The sequence below is a fragment of the Stegodyphus dumicola genome, chromosome 8 (assembly GCF_044657685.1).
Source record: "Stegodyphus dumicola isolate Sdum_Otavi_A_Nest chromosome 8, ASM4465768v1".
Taxonomy (NCBI): Eukaryota; Metazoa; Arthropoda; class Arachnida; order Araneae; family Eresidae; genus Stegodyphus; species Stegodyphus dumicola.
In genome coordinates this window covers 7,322,300-7,349,683 of record NC_140775.1, presented here as the reverse complement: position 1 = coordinate 7,349,683, position 27,384 = coordinate 7,322,300, and the positions used below count along the sequence as shown (strand labels likewise).

At 30.2% G+C, this 27,384-nt stretch overlaps 1 protein-coding gene across 4 annotated transcripts in view; it reads right to left on the bottom strand.

Annotated features, from left to right (window-relative positions):
* Top3alpha (topoisomerase 3-alpha) overlaps window positions 1-27,384 on the bottom strand; it is a 171,055-nt gene that overhangs the window by 82,530 nt on the left and 61,141 nt on the right. For all 4 annotated transcript variants that reach the window (XM_085821549.1, XM_085821547.1, XM_085821548.1 and 1 more), the window contains exons 9-19: window positions 21,505-21,611; window positions 17,177-17,287; window positions 16,993-17,067; window positions 16,861-16,911; window positions 16,670-16,748; window positions 16,467-16,580; window positions 14,387-14,456; window positions 12,337-12,365; window positions 12,093-12,151; window positions 11,918-11,981; window positions 7,702-7,792 (exon numbers count right to left, since the gene is read on the bottom strand). In XM_085821549.1, the coding sequence (XP_085677675.1) occupies window positions 7,702-7,792; window positions 11,918-11,981; window positions 12,093-12,151; window positions 12,337-12,365; window positions 14,387-14,456; window positions 16,467-16,580; window positions 16,670-16,748; window positions 16,861-16,911; window positions 16,993-17,067; window positions 17,177-17,287; window positions 21,505-21,611 (850 nt within the window). The remainder of the gene's footprint in view (window positions 1-7,701; window positions 7,793-11,917; window positions 11,982-12,092; window positions 12,152-12,336; window positions 12,366-14,386; window positions 14,457-16,466; window positions 16,581-16,669; window positions 16,749-16,860; window positions 16,912-16,992; window positions 17,068-17,176; window positions 17,288-21,504; window positions 21,612-27,384) is intronic.

Here is a 27,384-nt window from a genome sequence, read left to right as displayed (position 1 = left end):
TTCTTCATTTGCCATTTCTCGATTAATTTTTTAACTTTCTTTTTTAAAATTAATCTGAAAAATATTTCACCATAAATTACTTCTGCAATTTGTATAATTTCTTTGGCAGCATATTCAATCAATAGAATACTTTAAAATGGTTGACAACTTATGACCAGAACTGGTGCCAACAAGCACTCACTGTTGATGAATGAAGGTATTTCTAGAAATCCATGTTGGGCAAGGGATTACTATAAAGTAATGAAAAAGAATCTCTTATTTCTTACATTAGTTCAGCTATATTAACCCATTGCCGGTTTTCACTTTGACGACAAAAACAGACCAAAATGTCTCACAAAAGTTTTCACTTTTGTCCTCAAAACGGGCTTGCCTCCAAGACTCAGGGTGTCTCAAAATGATTTTGCCTAGAGCAAAAGCATTTCTTCCCCCTATTCGTTTTCCGTCTGTTAAGCATTCAAGAAGAGAGAGTTGTAAAACTGAAGCGTACTCAAAGCTTAGATCCTCCTAATTTTCCCCTAGGGTTATTTGGGGCAGGGATGAACCATAAAGCCTTCAGCTTGTGTTCTGTAAAAACGTTAGCCCGTGTCCCTGACTTATTCTATGACTGAGGTGTTTGTATGAAGCAAAAATTAAGGATTAGAGTTTCTACGACGTTTCAGCAAGATAGCCTTTCCTATTAATCTAGATATTACAATATAAAGCAATAAATGTTTCTATGGAAACCCTACAATAATATTTAATTTTCATTTTATGCTTCTTATAACCACATTTATGAATACAGAAGTCTATTATACGATTATAGTTCCATTAAATATTTGAAATTAAATTCTGTAGAGATTTTTGTGGAAATTAAACTATATATTAAAAAATTTTTTCTGCGAACTGATTGGTTGTGTAAAGCATTATTAAGTTGGGTCAAAAATAAAATAAAGGCACCTATTTCTGTTACAACTAAAATTATTATACTTATTACTATTGTTCTATTTAATTTATCAAGAAAAATAAACATATCCCATTTCTTTCACGATTAGTAATATTGTATCCTCAAAATTTTTGTTATAAGAAGGAAATACTTTTTACCAAGTTGGATGTCAATTACATCAAATTATGTGCATTTTTGTTTTATTTATTGGTTATTAATAATAAAGCTTCATCTTAAAATCGCTCAGTCGTTGATTCACGCCTAATTGCTTCAAAAGAAATGCACAATATTGTCATTCAGGTTGAATAATTGTTAAAAATTTCACAAATGTCAAATTTATTAATACTACCTTTAAATTCTTAAGTTCTAAATTAGAACTGCGTTTTAACTTTCACAAGGATTGCTGAGGTATTTATCTATGAAAATTTAGTGAATTAACACAGTTTTAATTCATAAACTTAAAATTTTAACTAAAAATTTAATATTCTATAATGTTATAATTATTCAGTTTAAAGCAATCTTTTTTATTACAAAATAAAATGTTATATTATTAACAACTTTTAATAAGCAAGCAATCTTAATGCCATCGTTTAAATATTTCAGTGTCAGTTGTTGTATAAATTTGAATGAAATGATCAAAACGTTTAAATGAAATGATTTTCGAGTTTCTTTCCCTGCTACTATAAATTAATATACAACTTTAATGCACATTATAAACGATATTTCTGTTTGAAAAATTCGTGACAGTAAACTTCTAGAAACTAGAGACTATGTTTTAATGTTACATGCAGCATGTTTAATGTTACGTGCAAACTTCTTTCCATCACATTCACGAAATATTAAATTTTGAACGTTCCAGAGAAAGTTAATACAGTTAAAAGTCGTTAATCCGGACTCGTCGGGACTTCGGCGATTCCGGATTATAGATCATCAGTTTAAATCTCGTAAGATGGCATGCAGAAATTCTAAAATTAAAAATATGAAACCGTAATTTATGAAATAAAGAACAATTATGATCTAAAGGGTATCAAAATTTGCAAAAAGAAAAAGCTTAATATTTATTTGTTTACTTTATTAAACATTTCTTTCAATGTAAGTTGTTTAAGTTGCTTCGTTTTATGTGATAATACTTTCTCTTTAATTCTATTAAACAGACATAATTTCTTGTTCAGTTACAAAGTTCCGCTGTTCAAGTCCTATAATTGCTGTGTCTAGAACACCGACTAATTTGTCAATCAAAATTTTTTCGTTTTCAATAACCTCTGTCACTTTCTTCGCTATCGAAAGCGAATTATAATGACGAGGAACTTGTTTTAAATCATATTATCTTTGATATCGAGATGAAATACTACATTTGGTAAGGAATTATAAGCCAAATAAAATAAAAACATCTGCACTGAAGATAAGGATAGTGCTGACAGATCAACTTCCAATTCATTACGCGCCCGCCGCGGCGATCCCCCCGCCGAGCAGCGTGAAATTGATAAACAGATTTCGGATTTCAAAACATACTTTCGCTTTAGATCCTTTACATATTAACAAATATAAATCGGAAATTCTATTTGATATAATCGAAAGTTTAAGCTTACTTTTATAAAATTGCTCTTAGAGTCTGCAAAAAATAATAAGCTGGATGCAATTCGAAAATTAAGGGTGAATTACTTGTATAAGGGTGAATTACTTGTATTAATGTTACACATGGAGGGAAAATCACGAAAAGATCCGTACGGTTAGCTCGTTCATCAGTATTCGGAGCCGTATTTAACTACTGTGGTTCAATGACCTTAATCACTTGTGTTCTAATGGGCCTCATGAGCACTGCATTTTTGTTGATCAGGCTAATTTATGTCAAAATCGCACGAAATTTACCAAAATTTAAAAAACTGCTTTCTGACGAAATATTCCAGTAATTTTGATTTATCTTAAATTTCTGGAGTATGTGTACATGTGAGCATATAACATTTAAATTTAGTCATTTTAAACATAAATCAGATAGCATATCTTTTATGTTACATTGAGTAATCTTCAGTGCTATATAATTAATTCCTTAAATATGAAAGTATGTGAAACTTAAATTAACTATAGCAAATCATTCCATATAAATATGCTATGCTTGTATTAGTCTAGAAAGAATCAATTATGCGTAAATATTGTATTATGCATGTCAAGTAACAATTTGTCAGCGGTATAGATATCATTAATTTAAAGGAGATAATTACGATATGTGTGGCTTTTGTTTTAGCACAGTTTTGCTCTCGTTACTTTTAAGCTAAACATATCACTTGAAATAAATTTCTTTCTAAATTCATAGGGATATTATTAACAATTCTTCTTTATAAATATAAAGTTTATCCCTTATTATATAAATAATTGAAATGCTTAAATTTGACATTCTAATAAATATTTTATTTTAACTTTCTGAAAAATTGAATTTCTTTTAAAATGTATAAAAATGAATTAAATCCTTAATTTTTTCCAGTCTTATGATAATAAAATTTTAGAATCATCAGTTTGCATATCCATATATTTGAGGGCTGTTGTGATGTAAATGATAGTAGATCGGACTAGCAGTCGGAAGGTCTGCGGTTCGTATCCGTGAGAGAGCATAGAAAATTTTTCGTATTTTCTCCTCAGAAAAACAGAATGTATGGAAACGTGACAGACGATAATTTGTCAACACATGAATTAGGCCGACAGAGTCTCGTGCTTCTTGTCTTTCACCCTATAAGTGGGAAAAAATAAGGAATTATGCCATTCTCCCTATCTTGCTACAAATGGATGTTCTTCCAATTAGAATTTGGAAGACTTTGTTGGTAGAAGAATAATGACAGCCCTGCTGAATTTTCGCATTTCTTGCTTCGCAAAAATCCAAGGTCCGCCTATTATTCCGCCTTTCGCAAATTTTTCAAATTTACTTTTTGTGGCATTGCTTTTCCATTACAGTATGTTGATAGGTGAAACAACCCCGTAAAACGTTTTTTACATAATTTACATTCAAGTTACTTTGAAACACAATTTTCGGAATTAAACTTCCTACATATGGGTTCCCTCTTTTTTGATACTTCTAGTAAATTTATATTAAGAGATAATATAAACAATATTTCTTTAGTAAATAAATTATTATTATCTTACTTTGCGCAAGTATTAGAAAAACTTGTTTTGAGCTAAGTGAATTTTAGATCATTCAACATTATACCTTAGAGAGTACATCTTTTCTAGTAGATTTCGTATTGCTTAAATTTTGAGGGAAAAGGAAAGTCCAGATTTCTACAAATTAAGGAAAAAAAAAGAATGTACTTTCCTCCGTTCAGTGCTGTATCTCTTTACTGACGAATTAGCACCAATAGATAGGCTGTTTTCTCCCGAAAGTTCAGCCTTTGTGTAAACGATTAGGGAAAACCGGAAAAGAAATAAAATAATTTTTCACTCATGAATCGGCATCTTCAAGAAGCATCGACTCCCAGTGAGTAAAAGCGACCATCTGGGAAGATGTATTTTAGCATAAAATGGTTTGGAAATCCAAATAACATTAATTTAGAGAACTTTTTATGGATGCAATATATAATTCTTAGATAATAGTATAAAAGTAAGTAAAAGGGGGCGATGTAGGGTGTTTTTCGCTACTTTTAATTTTTAGAATAGGGCCCCAAACATATTACTGTCGACCCTGTATTTAGATTTGCTAACTTTCTCGATAACCTACCGAGTTCAAATTTTGTACTCGGTAGCATGCGATATCTATCTTCTAAGATAGAAATATTCCACTTCCGGTGAACTTTCTAAGGAAAGCTTACATGCATTTAGGTTTACATATAGAGAAAAATCCTGAAAATTCCATGCCGCTGATCTATTCCGTCGCTGAAAGTCCTCTATGAAGGCATCTTTCTCCTTAAAAGCAGATAGTCCTTGTGTGTTTTGCTGTATTCAAATAATCCTAAACTTCAAATTACGGCACCTATCACTCTAAATCAAGATGAAAGCTTTCTAAACAAGATTTTTAAATCGGGCTGTGGGGGTTCCAGTGGCCAATCGCTAAAACCGCTGAATACTGGTAATTTGACAGGGGTTCAAATCCTGACGAACGCACTTGTTCTATGAAAGTTTTCCAGGGTTTTTCTACGTTCAGAGTGGATGAGATCTAGTTCCCCTTAGAAATTATCTCCATGATAGTTTCAGTCCTCTTGAACAGATTCCAAATCCATTAAATTTTCTTTATTAAATACAATTATAATTCTTTCTTTTTAGAGAAATCGCAGGGAAAAAACTGTAAACATCAAAACGAGTGCGATTACGAATATTTTAAAACAGTTAAAATTTTGAGCGGAAAAGTTTTTTTAATACGCTCATAAGTAACTGAAAATTAGGGGAAGAAAAAATTTTAAATTGGCATAAAATTTTGTTGATTTCTACAACAACTTATATAAATGCGTTTTCAAAAACTTCTGCTGAAATATAAAGAGTTGTATTTGTAAAGCATTTACTAATGAGATCTGTAATTATATACTCAGCTTTTAGTTTTCATAACTTCCATTCATCAGAATAAAGTCATTAAGCGTAAGGGGGGGGGCGAAAAAGGAATTTTAAAGAAAAGATTATTTTTTAAATGACTCAAAATTTCCTGAGCTAGTATAAGTAATTATGTAACTTAAATAATTAAATATTTGCGAAAATTTTGTTGACCTCTCTCGGTCTTACCAATATTTCTGTATAGATATAGAACATAATTGCATATCGATAATGAGTATCATAGGCAGTGGAGGATGTAGAACATCACGTTATATAATTGTGCTTGTCGCAAAAGCAGCCACTTTGATAAATAAACATAACTGTCGGAAATCGCGTATGAATGTCACATATATGCTTTATAATGCCAAGAATGTTATAAAAATGATGGTTATCTGATATCAACATTTACCGAACTTTCCAAAATGTTTAAAAATATAATATTTAAGAGTTGGCAAGTTAGTTTAAAAAATTGTATGCATTTCAATCACGGTGTTTATCGCTATAATCAGAAGCTCGTCATCGATATTTAGACTATTTCTCGATAACCTACCGAGTTCAAATTTTGTACTCACACCGTTTACAGATGGAAATACGCATGGTAAACCGAGTTTTATAAAATTTGATTTAGAGGTCTTAAAATTTAATGTTAAAAAAAATTTTTGCGCATATTTCCATTTAAAGAATAAACTAAAAATCTCACAGATTTTAAGTTTGCATCACTTTACAGAGCATAAAATAGTTTTTGAAATAAAATTTGCATAAAATTAATATAATTTCTGATTTTGGGAGAATTTTTAAAACAGTACCAAAAGGAGAAAAATAATCTGTCGTACAGATTAATGGGAATAAGAGCCCCTTTGAAAAATTCCTGTACAGTTTTATAAGAAGAATAATAGATTCTTAAATAACGAGATCAAATATCGAATCGCATTGTCAAAAGTATAAGATTTATAAATTTATCAAGAAAACCATACGTTTGTTATTCGTGATATAAATTTGTCGAATTTTTTTAAAGAGAATTATTTAATCACGTGTTCCCAGTAAATTATATAATACATTATTTTTCTCATTTCAATTCATTAATAATTTTATGAGTCATAAATAAAAGTTTATTTTGTAAAAACTTGTTTATTTTATTCAATAATTATTCTAAAACGAAAATTCTTAATTCCTTTTATATATACATTCACTAACTGGTAATAAATTTGTTTCCTTAGAGTCAGTGCAAGGACTTTATCTCAAAACATCAAGAAGACTTCTCCCCGCGATAATGACAGCCATTACCCATTGTCGTCAGGGGTTGCGTGGACCATTGTCCCCTTAGGCAATGTGGGTTGGAAGACGTACAAAAATACGGGCTATTCGTTTTTGGCGCATTTTTTCGCTAATACGAAAACATGGGACGATCCGTTTTGGAGGCTACATTTAAACTTACAATAATCCGTAACGAACCGTTAAGAGACCTGCATAAAAGAACGAGATAATCCAGGTCAAAGCGTTAAAGGGTTAACTTCTTCAGGTGAAACTTAAGCAGTTATTTTTTTAGTTGACCTTTTATTTATTTATTTATTTATTTATTTATTTATAAAGCACAAAATTCGCAATAACAGTGGCAGGGATTTGATTTCAAATTTAGCAGACATCTCCACATTGAAGCCAATGTCAAAAAGATAACAGAAACCAAATGCATTTTTTGAAACATGCTATTATGGACTGGTGCTATGCTAGTATGGACTGGAAATAGGATGTTTAGTAGGCTATCCCTTTGGATTTAGTTGCTTCCTGCAAGAGCCTATTTTGCTGCCCTCTTGCCATATTAATTGTATAGTTTAAGCCAATATTGCCACCTCCCATAACTTGTAACCTTATGTAACAAACTTTGATATTTAATTGCATTTTCATTATCAAAGTTTGTTACATAAAGTTACAACTTGCCGCTTTATGTAACAAAGTGGAAGAAGAAGTTTATAACAATGATTTCATATTCCATACATAAATTAGACTATTAGCCATTTCATATCAGTGTGTTCTTAATGAAAACTTACATTTAAATGACAAATTTTTGCATAATATTTATGAATATTTAGGATTTAATACATAATTTCTTTCAACAACCTTCCTGTTGGATTTAATTTCCATCACAAGAAGTTTTAATTAATTCAAAAGAAATACAATACTCTAATTAGTTCAGATTTATTATGTTCATGAAACAAATTTAAATAATTTTTGCATAAAAGATGGTAATAGTTAACTTATATAAAGGAAAGAATTACCCTCTATCATCTCTTTTAGTTCGCAGAACAATATCACCAGATTTACACTTTGGGCACTTCATTATAGGCATCAGCTGAGGGTTTGAACTATCTGTAAGGAAAAATAAAATTTGTGTGTATCAATCCAATAGTTAAAATACATATGTGCACATGTAGGGTAATTTCAAACTCTAAAAGTTTTTATTGGAAATATGAATCAATAAATTAATTTTTTCAATGACCAGCTAGTTTAGAATTAACATTACTATATGTTTTAATAATGTTTTATGTTGAGTCCACTCTGGATAAACAAGTTATTTCAATTTTAATTTCTCTCTTTCAAAATAAATAAAAATTAGCATCACTTTTAGTAGGCAATTAGTTTTCATTGAGAATAAATATCTATCAATACTACATTTTATATAATCCAGGAAAAACATTTCACTGCTTTCGTTTTAACTCATGAATGGCTTTAACAAAATATGCATTTTTTGTCAAAAGTTTTAAAAACAAATATGCAGTAGTACAGCTTCTAATCAATATCAAAGTAATTTGAATCATATGAAGGCAAAGGATTTGAAATAGGATGTTTAGCTAAGTTGAAGATATCAGAGTTACCTGACTTGGTGGACAAGAAGAAAATGGGAATGTGAAATATTTAAATCTATAAAAATACATACTACAAAAACTTACAGATTTGGAATTTTATACTAAAATTCCACTCAAATATCAAAAAGTTTTAATTTCCCGTTTTAGGTCTTTTAATATTTCCATATACTTCAAGAACTATTTTTACAGAACAACCATAAAGAGCTCTACACTATTGTTTTAAATTACTCAGTTCACATGCATCTTCCCTTTTATATACATAGCGCAAAATTCTTGACCACTAAGGTCTCTCTAAGTTCATGTTATCTTTCTACTTTCATATATATAATATATAAAATTATAGTTAACTAGTATCAGTTAAGTAATAATTAGTAATAGTTAATAATAATCTTTTGGTATTGAAAGTGACCAGCAAGCCAATTAGGAACTGAAAATGTTATGGTAGAATCATGAATTTATTTTTAATACCAGTAAGCATTATATATATTCTTAACATTCCTTCAAATTTTCTGATTTGTAGCAAAGGGTGTGCAATAGAGCAGAAACATTTGTTAAGCTGCACAATCTGCATACAAAACTAAGATTTATTTTTTTTTTTTTAATAACAAAAATTTTAATTTAGATGACACAATCAGGTTCGTACGCATTTCTGCACAAGGAAATTAAGTACTTTTAAGGACCATTAATGAAAAAAATTAAGGACCTAGGAGCAAATGGGAACTGAATAAATTAAATTAAAAATATTATATCTATGCCTGAATGTGAGTAGCTTGCATTATTATTAAACATAACTTAACATAATTATTAATATTTTGAGAATAAAAATAATTTTATGAAATTTATCAAGTAGCATTAAATATTTTACACTCATAATAACTGGACATATCTGAAAGAGGATAAGTGACTTTTTAGTTACATTTTACTAACAGTTAGCTTTTTTTTTTTTTTTTTTTTTTAATGTCTCCTTTTGTCACACACTTACTCAGTCTAGAGGTTTAGTAAGTAGATTTTATGTCAAGCAGCATAGGTTAAAATGAGCATTAAAATCATAATCAGCATGATTCATAACAAAAGACTGGCTGTTGTCACCGCTCCTGCTCGCCTATAGTAAGACCTGCTAATCAGAACAAACCTGAAAGGCCTGATGTAGGCATAGTTAGAAAGTTTTCAAAGTTAGCTGACCACTGTCTGACGCTGCTAGTGTCATAGCTTCGTGTAGACTTCCAGGGGTTGTAACTCAGTTAATATAATTTAAGGTTCTATTAGGCCACTAAAGCATTAGCGGTGATAAGTTGTTTTGCATTTAGTCTCACTAGATGCAAAGAATAAGTTTCACATAAATTTTTATATTTTTGTGTTTTACCTTGTGACCAAGGTAAAGGTTTAACACGTTGAGCCCGGCGCCGAATTTGTTGTCCTTTCTGTTCAGCCGGCAGCGATCAGCCAGTGGCAATACTGCGATCAAGCGGTGCAATATTGCCGACTTAAATTATTCATAAATTATACAAAAAGGAAGGAGACGCGCATAAAGTCCAAAAGTATCGTTTGAAATGTTATGATGACAATTCAAAACTATTTGGATGCAAGATAGCCAAAAATGTAACCAAAATAGTTTTTTCATATTGTAATATGTGTAAAGCTAAGCCGTATTTTTGTTTAGAATGTTTCAATAAATTTCATTAAAACTACTTTTAATCACATTTCATTGAGACTATACTTATTTTTTAACTTTAATACTGTCGGTCCGACGGACTGACGCCAGCCAAACGAAAATTCCAGAATAATATTTGTTAAAAAACCCTATTAATATCACAATCTAATAAAATTTCACAGTTTAAAATACATGCAATTTATGACATTGATTTTTAAACAATATTAGGATAATTACACATTAAAATCTACAAAACATAAAACTCAACAAAATAATTATGCGTCTTTTTAATTTGAAGGACATTTTGGCTAATTTATATCGATTTCCTTCTCCTTAAACATGTTTTCTAACAATTAGAAATTTGTCTCAATATGCAAAACAATGTTCTCATTAGTTTCTGCGTGTTTTATCTCCCAACTGCCAACCTCTCCACAACCTATGAGGGCTTACTTGATCTGGTAAAAGTTAAATAGTCCAACAACCCCCTGACAGACGTGAAACAAGTTATCACTATGTCTGAAAGTAACTATAAATCAGATAATAAATTTAAATAAAGGTTTAAATAAGCTTCTTATTCAAAAAGAACTTTGAACATCTAAGCTTGTTCTTATGCAAATAAAATCATTTACAGTGCCGGGATATAATTAAACAAGAAAAGTCAAATTCAAACTAAAAATATGGACTAGTGGTCAAAGACTATATTTAATTTCAATTTAATCTGGTTCAGTAACTATTGTCATAATAAACTCAAATGTCAGCAACAGTAATGGAAAGACTAATAATTACAAATTATCAGAGCTGACACAACTAATGCAAATAGCAAGTGGAGGTCAGAAACACGTCTTACACTCCAGAAACCTTCATTTTATCACATTTTTCTGGAATCTTTTAGAATCGAGGGTCTATAAATTTGCCTTAAAATCTTTCTAAACTTTCCAAGCTTCAATGTCTAAAATCCTAAAGAAAAATTACCCCTACCAATTCTGTAACAGCAAAAACCCAGAAATATTTTTTAAAAAAATCGGAAGAAAAAAGTGTGAAATCAATTTTATAGAGAAAACTGATGCATTTTCTGAGAATTCTGATCATTCTGAGAAATGGGAAAAATTCTTACCATGAAAAAATTAAAAAGACATTTTTAATTAATTACATAGCTTTTTTGCTTTTGCTAAAAACTGTTTTGTAAACTGTGCTTTATAGCATTATTCCTTGCTTATTTTTCAAATTCAAAAAATTGTACAATATATGGCCAAAATGGAACTTTATAATATGACAAAGAAAAAGAAAAATACTTTATTTTAATATTATTTCTTAAATATAATTCCAATATATTACTATTATTTTAATGAAATTTAACAAAAAAAAAACCATCAAAAAATTCCCAGATCTCGGAATTAAAAATTTTCTATAGAAACCGATCTTAAAATCGCCAAAATGTTGATAATCGCCAAATTTAGAACCGTTTAATAAAAGAATTCACATCCCCAAAAGTGGAAAGTTCTTTGAGAGCTCTTCATTACAAAAAATTAAATAATTTTGAAATGCTTATGTTTCACTTCTTGTTCAAAAACTCGAGTATCCCACCATTATTTATATTACAAATAGGAAAAAATTATAACTCATGAACCCATTCAAAAAATAGCCATATTTGTCAGTGAATCGCCAAAAATATTCCTGCAAAATGTTAATTCACACTCAAAATGACAGTCGTAAAAACAGACAGAAATTTCAGATGATTAAAATTAAGGACCTTCTGCGGCTTTTGGCCAAAATTAAGGACTTTTAAGGACCAAAAATCCATTCCAAAAAACTTAAGGACTTTTAAGGACTCTTAAGGACCGTACGAACCCTGACAATACTTACGTATTTAAGAAAAATAATACGAATGTTTTATGTTAAACTTTTAAAAGTTAATGCATTAATATGTTAATATATATCACAGAAATTGTACATCTTATATAACAATGAAAAGGTTACCTTCAACAACTTGTCCTGGTTCCACATTAAAATACACTGATAAGGCAGAATCCAGTTTAGCTGCCTAAAAATGTATATAAAAATAAATCTAATGCTTATTAACAAGGCAGATACCATAATATTTAATAAAAAATTGTTTTTTCTTTATAAAATCTGACTCAATAAAGTATTTTACCTGACCAACTGCTTCAATAAAATACTCCTTATATTTTGATACTTGCTCACGAAGTACAACTAAAAAGTCAAACACAAGCTTGTCAAACAAATTGTACTCAATGCTAAAAGAAATACTAAAAATTTAATTTATTTTATATGCATTTCAATTACAAAGTAAAGTTAAACAATAGAATATTACACTGATATAGTTATCATTAATTTTTGTTTTGTTTACAAATAACAATGAAAATTTAAACATTTACCTTTTGGGTCTCGTACTCCTTCTGTTATTCTAAAATAAAAAGCAAAATAGAAAGGTATTAGTTCGTAGATATCCTCCCCAATTCAACTGCTGATAATGTTTTGAAAACTAAATCAAACAATAAATTTAAAATCTCCAATCAAAACTATTACAATAAAATATTGCAGTTTTATACAGCATAGATAAAAAAAAGAGAGAGAGAGAGAGAGGGGTAGTTCTTTTGTTTAACAAAAGCACTGTTTTCACTTAATTAATATTTCACATGTTTAAAACTTGATAAGAGCATTAATGAATAAATAATTTCAGATATAATTATACATTTAGTTAAAGTACTTTCTGATTATCTGCATCCATTGAAAAAATTACAAACTCGTTGTCAACTTTGGAGAGATTTTCAATTTATAGGCAGCTTGGGAGCGAAACATTTGTTATCTTTATGTCTATTTCAATTATGCATCCAAGGAAGCTTAAAAAAATTAAATGCTTACTATTTTCAAGAAATCCTTCTCTAATTTTATTTTGCCCTTAAGTTCTTACCCATGTGTACAATAATCTCTTTTTGCTTTAAAAAAATATCACAGAATTACACAAACATGACATTAAACATTTGGCTATGATTGTCTAAGAGCAGGCTGAAACTTTAACATACACTCAAATGTAATGAAAAAAAAATTAAACTCCACAGTTCATTAACAATTCATTGTACTCAATGCTAAAAGAAATACTAATCAGAAAAAATAAAATGGAAAAGTGCAAGTCCATGTGTACTCAAACAGCATGTGTGCTATGTGCATAGGTTAGCCACATAAATGCTCTTTGGTGGCATTGTAGGTTACCTCATTAATACTTTCTGGCAATATGTCACATTGCATATTCAACAGGTTTTTTTTTGGGGGGGGGCTGGCTTTTCAGTAGGAATGTGGATAATAAGAAAGTATCAAAGTAAATTTAATTTCTCCCAAAGTGTGTTTGAAGAAGTTGGAAGAAATATGCAACGTTAAACTTTAGTGTAAGAATTCAACTGAATTCAAGAAAATGCCACTCAGAATTATAATAAAACTAAACCAAAAGTAGAAAACAAACATATTACACATTTCCTTAAGCATGAATTAAATTTTGACTTGAAAATGATTAAATATGAATATGAATTTTTTAAATGTAAAAGACAAAAAATTTTTTAGAAATTTATGCAATTTTGTTTTATGACATGTTTAAATATATTAAACTAAAGACAATAAATATTTGAGTTACATGAATTACTCAGTTTACCACATGTTTGAATTAGAATACACAGACAGCATTTCATAGCATGGAAAAATGGGGAGCAGGGGGGGATTGATTTGATTTTTTATTAATATATATATATTATATATATAATGTATATATATATATATATATATATATATATATATATATATATATATTATATATATTATATATATAATGTATATATATTCATATGGTTTGACCTAGTAGGATTCTACCGCATGCAAAAATATATATATGTATATAATAATATATATATATAATAATAATAAAATTTCCGTAGTCAAGAATACACTTAAAATTCTAACTGTATGTTCTTTTTATTTTTAATGGCGACGTTCTCTTATTTGAAAGTACGTGGAATTAAATCCACAGCCCCGTAGTCAAGTTGTTTTGCCCGCCTTTTCTACACGTACAGTTATAGAATGTTCTGGAAATATTTAAAGTGAACTGGATTGGCTGATGAGGCTGACATCATTTCTTGGAAGCTCCGCCTTTCCAGAGGCTATAAAAGGACTCGCAAAGGAATATCGGAGGCTTTTCTTAAATGTCACGATGCAGTAAACTTCATACAAAAAGTTATTAGTAATTCTTTTTATTTACTCCGGTTATCTGATTTTGTTACTGCTATTTCTCCTGAATAATAATAAATGGATCCTTTTTTTTTTAAACTTATCGTCTGATAATTTAAGCTACGACTCAGGCTGGTACATCACATATATATAATTTTTATTTCTGTCTTCAAGCAGCACAAGCGCAAGATGTAATAATAATAAAATTATTACCTTTTTAGATCAGCCTCCAATTCAGCTCTCAAATGGGGCTTGGACATGTGAAATCCCATCATGTCATAACCTAATTTACCAAAACAACAATAAGAAATAAAAAGCAAATTTTTATTCTGATCAATACAACTTTAAAGAAATGTCACATTGGGGAAAATTCTTGACCTTTACAAAATCTCAAATTAACAGCAATTGAGTTTTATGTCAAAAGTTTTCGAACATAAAGAAAATGAAACAATTTAAATTCACTCTCCACAGTGCATAAATCCTTCAAAAAAAAAGTTAAATTCTAAGATCAGTTTCAAAGCCTGTTAATAGGGTATTCAAAAGATATTTTTATTTAAATTTTTAAACGTCTGAAGGTTTAATTTTAAATTTCATTAAATAATATATTTCAAAATCATTAAAATTTTGGAATTTTAATAATTTACTTTTGAGCTATATTTATAAATTATCTTATTACTAATCATAACTATTTCTAGACTTGTAAAATTCTGAATTTATTTTGATGGGTTTTGCTTAGTTATTTTTTCACTTTTAAGTGATTTTGAAAACAGTTTTCTCTCCTTGTTCATCTTTACATATAGAAAACTTTTATTTGTGTTTGAAATGGATATTCACACAAGCCTTTATTATTCTATTCATAAATATTTTGCATTCATACATCAGAACATTTAAGTCTTCATTGAACTATTTCACTGTAATCTATTTGTTCTCAATAAAAAATAAATTCCACTTCAATAAACCAATTAAAAAACACTTATGCATGTAAAATACTGAATATTTCTTAATCTCTAAGGCAGGGGTGTCTGACCCATGGCTAAAAGCAAATATAAATGCTGCCTAAAAAACGAGAAAGAAGCACAAAAGAAATATCAAGACCCCACCCCGATTACATTTTACTGTTGCGACAGGAGTTCAAGGCTAGCTTTCAGCATGGACAGACGAGTTATTTGACAGTCTGAATTGCAATGATAAAACAATCCCATTTTGAGTTGCCAAAATATATAGAAATGATTACTTACATTTCAACACTTTCGACAAATATGCCCCTAAAAACGTGGAAAAATCATGCAACCTTACTTTTTGATTTGATTAATGAATCTGAACATAAATTTTCAGGTTTTTAAAAAAATAATCAAAATGTTTGTATTTTTCTTGACTCATTATATTGATATAGATATTAGCAGTGAATTTTCAAATAAAATGGATACAGTCGCTATCTGACATTCAACTTACAGAAAAATGTGACCACATCTATTTGCTGGACTTTTATAAATCATATCAACCTACAGACAAATATGACTCACTGCACAGTCATACATTATTTATGTCATCCTTATCTGGCAGTAAGTATATTTGTGAATAACAGTTTTCAATGAAAAAGCAAACTAAGAGTAAAATTAGAACCAGAATATCACATGAACACCTTGGGAATTGCAAGCACTTCAATGGAACCAGACACTAATGCACTAGCTTCTCTAATTCAAGGCAAAAAATTACATTAATTTTATGATTTCTTGCTATCTCTGTAATTATAAACAAAATTTATAATGATATTTTATGTACAAAATGTCAAATACAATTCAATATAATTCTATGTTGCTATCATTATATTTAAAAGAAATCATATAATTATAATCATACAATGTTTTTTTGGGGGGGCTCATCAGTCACTATCAGCATTAGGCAGTTGCAGCTTGCCACATGAATCAAGTGAATTGCTGATTCATTTAAAATTGTTTGCATGTATGAGCTTTTTGATATAAGAAACATTGAGCTACACATTTCTCTCCTAGGGACAAAATTAAAAAATTTCTTTCCACAGTTAAACCTGAGCAAAACTGAGAATTTTCAATGAAACCTATAAAACTGTGTGATTTACTTATTTGGGAGGACATAAGCTGCATTGGTGTTAGAAATAATTTGTATGGCCCAGAATATCTCATCTTCCAATGAGGCTAATGGAAGCTTAAAAGATTGGAAACCTCTACCCTAAAGGTTATGGACATAAAATTTCATATTGAAAGATAGCTCCATTTCCAAAATATACAGTTTTCAAAGTAGGGAGAAAATTTACCTTCAACTAAGCCCATCCCCAGTTCACCGGGTATAAAACGACCATTTTCATTTACACCAACATAAAGTCTGGATTTGATAGTTTCTATATGCTCAGCATGAGTAGCATCAGTTCCTACATAAATGAGAATAAAAATTCAATGAAAAAGGGAATTAAAAGAAAATGAGGAAAACTAATTATACCCAAATTTGAATATAAAGTACCTATTCCATGTTTTTCCATCAGTCCTATAAGATCAGCTTCTGTTAGTAGTTCTGGTGCACTTGTTTCTCCTTCAGTCATCTAAAAGATAAATCAGTATCAATTGCCCTTTCTAAATTCAATTAAATTTGATAAAAGAGAAAGAATTGCGAAGTTTTTTTTTTTTTTTTAACTTTTATTTGCATGTAAATACCTCTATAGAAGAAGGCTGAAAAACTTCATTTGGACTGTATTCTCCAATAACCTAAAAATTTTCACATTTTGATTAAATTATTCTTCAAAACTAATAAAAAAGCACTTATATCTGAACTAACCAATAACATACTTTTGCATTCCATCTCTCATATGGGTAAACATCGAGATAGTTCCTTGCAATGATCACCAGCCCATTAACAGCAAACTGGGAGAAATCACGAAGAGTAGTAATTATTGAAAACATAGTTTCATTTTAAAATAAGATGCAATTTAACTTTTTTAAAACACATTCTCAATAGCTAAATTTTACACACCCTTTCACCTTTTATTTCAATCTCTATCGTTGTTTCTCGCCCCTCTGCATCTTTGGACACACATGCAAGAAAATGTCGAACAACAAATTCATAAATAGTTTTTTCATTTCCCTACAGAAAGAAAAAAAAAATATAACATATTAAATGAAAAAGACATATATATATGACAATTATTGCTTCTTAATCATTTTTTGAAATTTTAAGTAAAACCTTTGTCTGAGAATAGTGTTAAAAGAAAACATTTTGCAAATGAAAATTTCATTCAGTTGAACTTCATACAATCAACTAGAAGGAATATCACACAGATGAATATCATGTGTTGAATGATTTTTCATATTTCAACTTAGAAATATTGAACATCATTTCTATATTTTAATTGAGAAATATATAAATTTGTCTAGAAAATGTTAACACTAATGACCTGTTTCAAAATATTTCATTTTTTGCCCGTCTTACTATTCCTTATGTTAGCTTCAAAATAGTTTTAAGATTTTTTGGTAAATTTTACACAGATTAATTTTTATTCAAATAATGAAATAATGAGCATTTTTAAGCTTATACCAGGTCAGAATTTTTCAATAAACAGCTAAGAACAAATACAGTCAAAAGTCGTTAATTCGGACACCCATAATCCGGAATGATCTATAATCCGGACCTCAAAGCTAAAATCTTTCTGCGCATGCGCCGCATTGACGCATGCGCATAGGCGTTTTACTCGTGCGCGCAAGACATTTACGACTGCGCATATGCGTCTGTGCAACTACAGAATATGTTTTTGCGTGCGCGTTTAATATATAATGGACGGTATAAGCTAAAATTATCTAATTATCTATTTCAGTTAATGTTGATGATTGAGTTGTTCCTTAATCTTCGAACTGGATCCGGCTTGTTATTTTTTGCAGACTGTAAGAGCAATTTTCTAAAAGTAAGCTTGAACTTTCGATTATGTCAAATAGAATTTCCGATGCTGGAGCTCCCAAAGGATCTAGAAAACGAAAGTATGTTTCGATGTCCATCAAACAAAAAACGAATTGCTACAAAAAATGGATAAAGGCATATTCTTTGTTTATCTAACCGTTCCGAAATCTGTTTATCAATTTCACGCTGCTCTGCACGGGGGGGGGGGGACGTCGCGGCGCGCAATGAACTGGAAGTTGATTTGTCAACACTATCGTTATCTTCAGGGCAGATGTTTTTATTTTATTTGGCTTATAATTCCTTACTAAATGTAGTATTTAATTTCGATGTACTCCGTCTTTGATATGATTTAAATCAAATTCCTCGTCATCATAAATATCACGAATACAAATCAAATAGTTTTCTGGTTGCAATTTTCTAATTTCGGCTATACGTAAGGTATGCTTTACGCATCCGCGCGTTGAAAGAAATGTTTAATAAAGTAAACAAATAAATATTAGGCTTCTTTTTTGGTAAATTTTGATACCCTTTAGATCATAATTGCTCATTATTTTATAAATTACGGTTTCATATTTTTAATTTTATAATTTCTGCATGCCATCTTACCAGATTTAAACTGATGATCTATAATCCGGAAAAATCGATAATCCGTAATCGCCGAAGTCCTGACGAGTCCGGATTAAAGACTTTTGACTGTATATGTTTGTAATATATGGACGATTTCAAAAATTATACATAAAATTAATTTTAGATTAGACTATTCTTGAATGCCTGAATTACACCCAAATTACTGCAAAAATTCAGATCTTGAAACTGCATATTATTCAGAAACAGAAAGCAAATCGCAGTTACAAGTGATTATATCAGCCATGTTTTGATATTTGAAGATGGAAGACTTTAATTTGACTTTGAAATCAAATTTTTTATAAAATCTATGCCAGTCTAATATTATTTTTTTCCAATTACATTTGGAAATAACTAACAGAAGAATAACATATGTATCTGCACACTACAAGTGTTTCATATGTAAGATGCCCCTTAATTATCATCTACTACAAACATAATGTGTACAGTATAAAGTCTGGAATAAATACCTCCAGCAGTTTTTTTAGCCCAAAGGCTATTAGCCCAGAAGGGCTATTAATTTCCTTTTGGCATTTTGCGTTGGAAATTTAAATGCATTGAATCACTTTTCAAATTGTTGCCAGCAAATATTACTGCAATGTATTATATTTAAATAAATTAAAAATTGAAGACTTTGCATTAATGTATGCATGTTTCTCACACTGTGATAAAACAATAGTACCTAGAGCCATCAAATTTTGAATAACGTAATCCTCATATTATATGAATATGGGTATCTGGAAGCCCAAATTTGGAATATGGAATTTGTTTTATCATCTATTTCATATTTTGTAAAACTTTAAGGAATTTTTGATTAACTAACTCAATGATTTCAAAGTAAGCAATGGCAACACTGTACCTTTTTTTGTTTGTTTGTTTGTTTGTTTGTTTAAATTTTCAGCGAGTGGAACCGTATCGGAAATTCTATAGACATGCTCTTTTAAAATTATTTTGTGATACTGCTGTTGAATTAAATTTTATGGTTTAAAAGCAAAGAACATTATATTTAATAAATAAGGGTAACACACAAAACGTTACAAAAAAAAAAGACACTTTGGGTGTAATATAAAATCTGAACACTCTTAATTTTGTTTTTTAATTCTTATCTTATTTTTTATTTTCCCTTACAAAGGCTTAATAGTGAAAAATATAAAACACAATCGGGGGGGGGGGTAAAAGTGATTTTTAAATTAAAGATATTTATAATTAAAAATAGAAATAGAAATAGAAATTTTAAAAATATGAAACACTTGTTTGTAAAATTATTTTACAAACAACTATTTCATATTTTTTAATTTTATAATTTCTGCATATCATTTTACTCGATTTAAACTGATGATCTAAAATCCAGAAATTGCTGAAGTCCCAATGATTCAGGATCTTTGATAGTGCATGGTTACTGTTACACATATGTAAATGCAACTACAGCTGCACATACCTTGTAATATTTCTAACGTATCACATCACAACAAATGATAAGAAACATATGATAATAAAATGCTCTATGCCTGAAAATATCTCAATCAACTAAGTACAACTAAACTCATCAAGTGACACAATAATGTTCTATTTTCAGCTAATGTAATGTGCACGGTTTAATTTAGCACTCCATATGAAGTCTACAGCACCAATTATGCAGATCTAGCATAATCACATAAAGCTAGCGTAGTCTTAAAAAAATCTGACAAAAATGCCACAAGCCTTTGTAAAATAGGTATGGCCTATACAAACAAGCATTGCAATGGTTATCAGTACATTTTTAAATCAGTTGGATAAAATATTTTACAACACAGTTACTCCATGCATAAGTGGTGATCCCTGCCATACTTCTCAAAAAGCATATGATATCTATAACCAGCCTCTTTGGAGTTCACATTACCTGTAAAGGGCTACAGCCATCAAGAGTTCTAGAGTTTGGAACCATGCAAAATGCCACCAAGGGTTTTAGATCTTGGAACTATACAAAATCCAGCAATTTGGAAAAGAACATTACTGCTGGAAATGACCATATCAATCACATTCACTTCATTGAGATGTTTTGAGAATGAAATGCCAGATTTCAAAGTGCCTACAGGAAGAAAATGGCCACACTTCCAGTGCCTGTTGAAATGCAATGAATGCAGCAGATATCTTTTAGAGAGCATTCAGACTATGATGTGGCAATCATAAGTGGCCTATGCATAATTTTGTTGCCAGCCAATGAAACCTTCCTAGGAGTGAAATTGGTTGTAGGGTTTTGGATTTTACAGCTCTAGGTTCTCAACTTTAAGCCAAGATTAGTATGCTGAAAAGAGAAACAGCCAGATACAGTATAATCTGTGATGTCATTTCTGAATTTTGTAAAGAGTTTAAATTGATTGAGCAGTTTCTAATAACTGAAAAGGGCAGGTGGTGGTATACCTTATCTTAATACCAATATTTTGAGGCATAATACAGCTTGATGTCAACATTTTGTTGTCATCCTTGAATACAGAAACTCAATATGGGTGTCAAATTACCTTTAATTAAAAAGTAACTAGATTTATGGATATAGTGTATTAATGTGCAAGAAGACTATCTCAAACTAAAATTTCAAACAATTTAAAATCACTGAAATGTTATCTCAGTTGTTGGTAAAAACATGGAATCAGCTTTGATTTGGAGGGTATCATAACTTGCTGGGGAGTAATAAAGCTTAGATTAGTCTTATTCTAAACCAGCAATAAAGATTATAATGCAACAAATGTGAAAAAAAGAATTCAGAGCATAATAAAAACTAAAATTAAAGAAACTAAAATAAATTCAACCTGCAAAGTATTGGTGTATTTAGTAGGATGAATAGGAGGATGTGCATTATCTGTTTTAGTGCCTTGCCTTGGATCTGGTCCCCATTCTTTCACACGGAGTGCAAATGCTAAAACATTGAAAAAGTAAAAGAATTCATAAAAAATTAATAACAACAAAAATTGTAAAAAAGAAATTTAATAATCAACAGTTTAACAATTAGAATTACAGTTTGCTTTATGTAAAAATATTGGCATTAGGTTGTTGCATTTGAAATGGCCAAAAGAGAATTAAAAGAAGAATACCTGTTTAATTAAAAAATTTCCATCATTATCAACGCATTGTTTCAATGTTGGAAGGGTCATTTATATGTCTCTTGGAGAGATGAAGTCCTCCACTACCCAATAAATTGATGCAAGATTCTCAAAACATGGTTCAAAAGCTGGAAAAAAATGGTAGCCGGTTGGGGTAATGTCAGGAGAATATAAAAGATGAAGTGTAATTTCATATCCCAAATAGTTGATTTGCTGTATGATTTCTATTCACAAGTGCTTGTTGCCTATGACATAATTTGCCACGCATCTGTTCAACATCAAACTATATTTATTGTTTCACCTCATAAAAAGAATGAGTAATGAACCAGCAGAAGACTACCATTTAATGAACAATATCCCTTGATGCAAAGGTGCCTTTGGAGTCCTTTCTGAAATGTCTTTCTCTTCCAACAACTGAAATGAACACATTTAATTATCGAAGACTAACCATTTCAGTTAACAGTCACAATTCATTACAGAAGCCTATCTTTACTTCTTCTGAAAGGAGAAAAGCACAATTCCAAATGCTGTATTTTGATTTCACCATTTGATTTCAGTGAATGCATGTACACTGTATGAAAAAAAAAAAAAAAAAAAAATTGGGACTGTTCTACATCTCCCATTCTATTGGGCCAATTGTCGAAATTCAAATTGAGTTTTTCATGTCTTGAAAGCATGACTTAGGATATGTATTAGATTCATATATAGCATTGTTCTAATATGGGTATTTTTATACAAAATTGGATCTTTTTCTGAAATGACATGCAAATTTTTTTCCATATTTCGATTCTACGACTCAAATGATGCCAAACTGCCACGTTTTGAAAAAATCGTGCAAGTAGTTTTTAAAAAATTAGCTCTCAGAATTTTACCTCCTCAATGTTAATTGAATTTGATATATATTTATTAATACCTCTTTTTCTTAAATTTACTTGATTTCTTCTTCCAGAGTTCGAAATTCAGGCTTAATACAAGTATAATTCGCACTTTTTTATAATTTATTTTTAAAGTTTGTATTTTTAAATATTTTTATAAAATTTTTAACATCATCTTAAAGTAAATGTATTTCTAGGTTTAGGTATTTCTAAGAATTTTTTATTCAAAATTTTTTAAGATATACATGAATTTACATATTGGAGCAGTTTTAAAATTTGGCATCTTTTTTTTTAGCAATAATAATGAAAAATGATAATACACACTTTGTTATAATTATTTGAAATAACCAAAATTGACTTTTTCTCTGCTCATCTACAATGAAAAAAAGAAAAGGAAAATAGGTTGCTATAAATTAAGAAGTTCGCCAAGTAAATTATTCTTGGAGAAAACTGAAAAAGTATGGCGAGATAAATTTTTGAATTTCTCTGTAAATTTCGTGTCAAATTTTACAAAATTTAATATTTAAGCATCATTTGAGTCATAGAATCAAAATATGTAAAAAAATTGGCATGTCATTTTTAAAAAAAGGTCCAATTTTGTATCAAAATACCTATATTAAAACAGTGCTATGTATAATCTAATATATATCCTAAGTCGCACTTTCAAGACATGAAAAATGCGATTTGAATTTCATCAGTTGGCCCAGGAGAATGGGAGATATAGAACTGTTCTTTTTTTTTTTTTTTTTTTTTTTTTTTTTGCACAGTGTAAATCTTTGTGTTTCCTATTATTTTTAAGTGTAATGCAGCAGTTGAAAAGTAAACATTTAGTGTCTGAGCAGTCTCTCACAAATTTGCCATGGATCTGATTCCATTAAATCTTTTAATTCGTTCGAATCACTGAAGAAAGGAAAGTAGCCATAGGTTTTGTAGCCTCAAATGTCCTCAGTGAAGTTTTGCAACCCAGTGGCAAGTGGATTTCCTTCGCAGTGTTTTACCTAATGCCTTATTGATGTCTTTTTCTGCAGCTATTGTAGGATTTCCCAGTTCGTTAAGTTACAGCACCCTTAATTGAGTGGGTTCCACAACTGACAATGTCAATATTATTGCATTTTTAATATTCATTGAACACTCATGCACTTTTCTGTCAAGAAGGTTGTTGGAGATTGCGTTAAACATATGCCAATCCTGTCGGTGGAATTTTAGAGGCACCTGTTGATCTTTCTTCAAACAATCACATATTGCTTTTTAATTAATTAGTTAATAATCAGATACAAGTTATGGATATAGCATATTCAAGAGATTAAATAAATATGATCTTAAGCTATGAGATTGTCTGGCAAATTCATTACAACTTACAAACATTTCAGCAACCAAATTCTCTAGTGACATTAGCATAAAATAGCAATAAAAAGTCACCTTCTTGGGAAGTAAATGTAGTATAAATTCCCTTAAATACAAATCTTAGTAGTGTCACATAGTTCTGTAGTATATTTTACTGCATCACTTTGCTAAATCCTAGAGTCTTTCAATGTCATAATACCAACTAATTTTACCAACAATGTTTTGTGAGTGTTTACCAGTATAAACAATTCTGTAACTTCGAAAATATTCCACTGCTTTCTCTTCTAGCACATTTCAAATTCTAATTATTTTTTTTAACCTTTTCGTGATCATCAACAAGCTCAGCTCACAATCCAGAGACACACTGCAATGGGCACAAATAAACAGCTCGTGTTACAAATTTAAGACTGACAGATATTGTGCATATTTGGGACAAAAGAAATGCTTAATATCGCAAATATTGTGTATATTTGGCAAGAAAGAAACACTTGATTCCACAACTGCCAAAAGGTTAAATATGAGCGAAAAGCAGAGAATTAGCAGTTAACTTATATCCTTTCGTACAAAAACTAAACTGGCTTATTGAGAATCGGGGTTCCATAAAACCAAAGGGAAGATGTTATAAGTATGTTGAGATATCACATTTAACTGCTCCTGGTGCTAAATTTCACTGTTTGGTGACAGTTTTTGTCTGTCAAAAAGCTTCAACAGTAAAATACGATAAGTACCAAAATATTTTATTTATTTATAGAGAAAATATGAAATTACATTCATTAAAATTTCGGCTAATCTTTGGAATATGTTAACAGGTAGTTTGGCGACATTTTGGTAAAGCGATAAAGGTTACTAGGTAAAACTTTAGCAATAATCTGAGAAGTACATTCCATCTTGTATCTTGTGTGGAACAGTGTTGTTTAATATTTGGATCCCATGGCCCTCTCTAAAGTAAATCCCAAATTTTTATTGCAGTTATGTGATCATCCAAAAGAGTTGTTAGAATGGTGTATGAGTGTAGGATTAATTGCAGATAAGTATGAATGTCCAACATGTGGGAATGAAATGAGGTTGTGTGAAAAGAAGGATATTACTGATAAGTTTGAATGGCAGTGGAAGAAATCTGGTGAAAATGGACTTTCCGGAAAATTCCGATCGTGATTTTAGCTAGCCCTTAGAAATAATTTCGCACCTAATCTTCGTCATGATTAAGCACTTTTGTTCCATAAAAGTTTTAGCATAAGTGTAATTCGGCTAGCAGATTGTTGGAAAAAATGTTGAGTAAAAAAAAAACATGCTTTTACTTCGTGAAAACAAAATGGCGTCCAAAAAAAAAACTCGCAGGTTACTGTAACAGGGTTGGTCGCCATATTTTCGCCAAAAAACTGCTAAGTTACCATAATCCGAAGATTCACCAAAATTTCTATACCTCTGAAAATTATTTTTTCTTTTACTAACAGTGTTTGACTGCAGATAGGTAATTACCCTTAACTGGTATCTTTCCAATCTCTCAGAAACTACTGTAATAATGATATCAAATAGCAAAGTACACATGAGAGAGAATTTAGAAGCACAAATTTACTAGTTGATTGACTGAAGTACACTGCACAAAAAAAGAGAGACAATTCTATATCTCCCGTTCTACTGGGCCCATTGATGAAATTCAAATTGTGTTTTTCATGTTTCGAAAGCGCGACTTACAATATGTATTAGAACATTGTTCTAATATAGGTGTTTTGACACAAAATCAGACATTTTCTGAAATAACATACCAACTTTTTTTTTCCATATATCAATTCTACGCCTCAAATTACGCCAAACTACCATTTTTTGTAAAAATCACACGAGTAGTTTTTAAAAAATTAGTTCGCAAAATTTTAGCTCCTCAATGTTAATTGAGCTTGATGCTAAAGCAAAGTTTAAAGTTTATAAAATTAAACATTTAGCAGCAGTAGCAATAGAAGCTCCCTGAGATTATATGTTGTGCAGACATTGAAGACAATAAAGAGGTTTCAAACTTAACCAATTTATTAACAATATATATAAAAATTAAAAACACAAAGAATAATTTTAAACAACAGCAGAGTCTTAGAAAAATATAATATAACCATCATTTTCAAACTTTCATTCATCAAATAATATTTTTACCTGGTCTCCAAAAAATACTGGCATTCAATACGAAAAACAATATCGTAAACAGAAATTATGCGGTCTCAAATGAAATTAGCTACACATTCAATAAGTCCATGCTTAATGGTCAAGAAAGCACCTGAAATTTAAATTAAGTCCTTGAAAGCACTTAAATCAGGTCTAACTCTGTCCACAGTAGTTGAACACAAGGAATCGCTGCTAAATTATTTTAAATGCCGCCTTCATGAAGAACATGGATGCCGCCCATGGCAGTCACTCACATTGTAGCCTCTGGAACCAAGGAACTTATTCTGGAAATAGTCATCTTGTGGACAGGAACCAAGGAACTTATTAAGGAATAGTCATCTTGTGGACAGGAACCAAGGAACTTATTCACCGGACTGCACGCATCGCAAGATGTCTTTCAAAAGGGGCTGGAAACCGCACACCCAAGAGCCAGGGAAGCAGGAACTAGAAGGGCTGAGCCAGAGCGACGCGAGATACTTATACCAGAAGTAGGCATGACGTCATCTCATGGCAACCAATCAGCTATCGGCACGATTCGGCTTTCCAGATGACGTAACATCACGTTTCGTTTTTGCATCTTAATTAGTCTTAGAAAAATATACCAGAAGTAGTCTGTTCTCAACACAAACAGTGGCAGTAAGAAAAAAGAAGTAGAAGTAACTACTATATTACATTAAAATAAGAACTGAGCCTAATAAACATTTCAAGGAGGAGATATGATGCAGTAAAAGGATTACAATAAGTCATATTTTCCAACAGAGCTTGGTATACAGTCAAAAGTTGTTAATTCGGACACCTATAATCCGGAATGATCTATAATCTGAACCTCAAAGCTACAAACTTTCTGCACATGCATCGCGTTGATGCATGTGTGCAAGACCTTTATGGCTGTGAATATGCATGTGCATAATACGTTTATGCATGCGCATTCAATGTATAACTGATGGTATAAGCTAAGCTAAAATTAACTAATTCAGTTAATGTTGCAGATTGTGTTGTTCCTTAATCTTCGAATTGGATCTGGCTTATTATTTTTTGCAGACTGTTAGACAAATTTTATAAAAGTAAGTTTGAACTTTCGATTATGTCAAATAGAATTTCCGATATATATTTACTAATATGTAAAGGATCTACAAAGCGAAAGTATGTTTCGAACAAAAAGTGGAATTGCTGCAAAAAAGGGATATAGGCATATCCTTTGTATCTCTAACCATTTCAA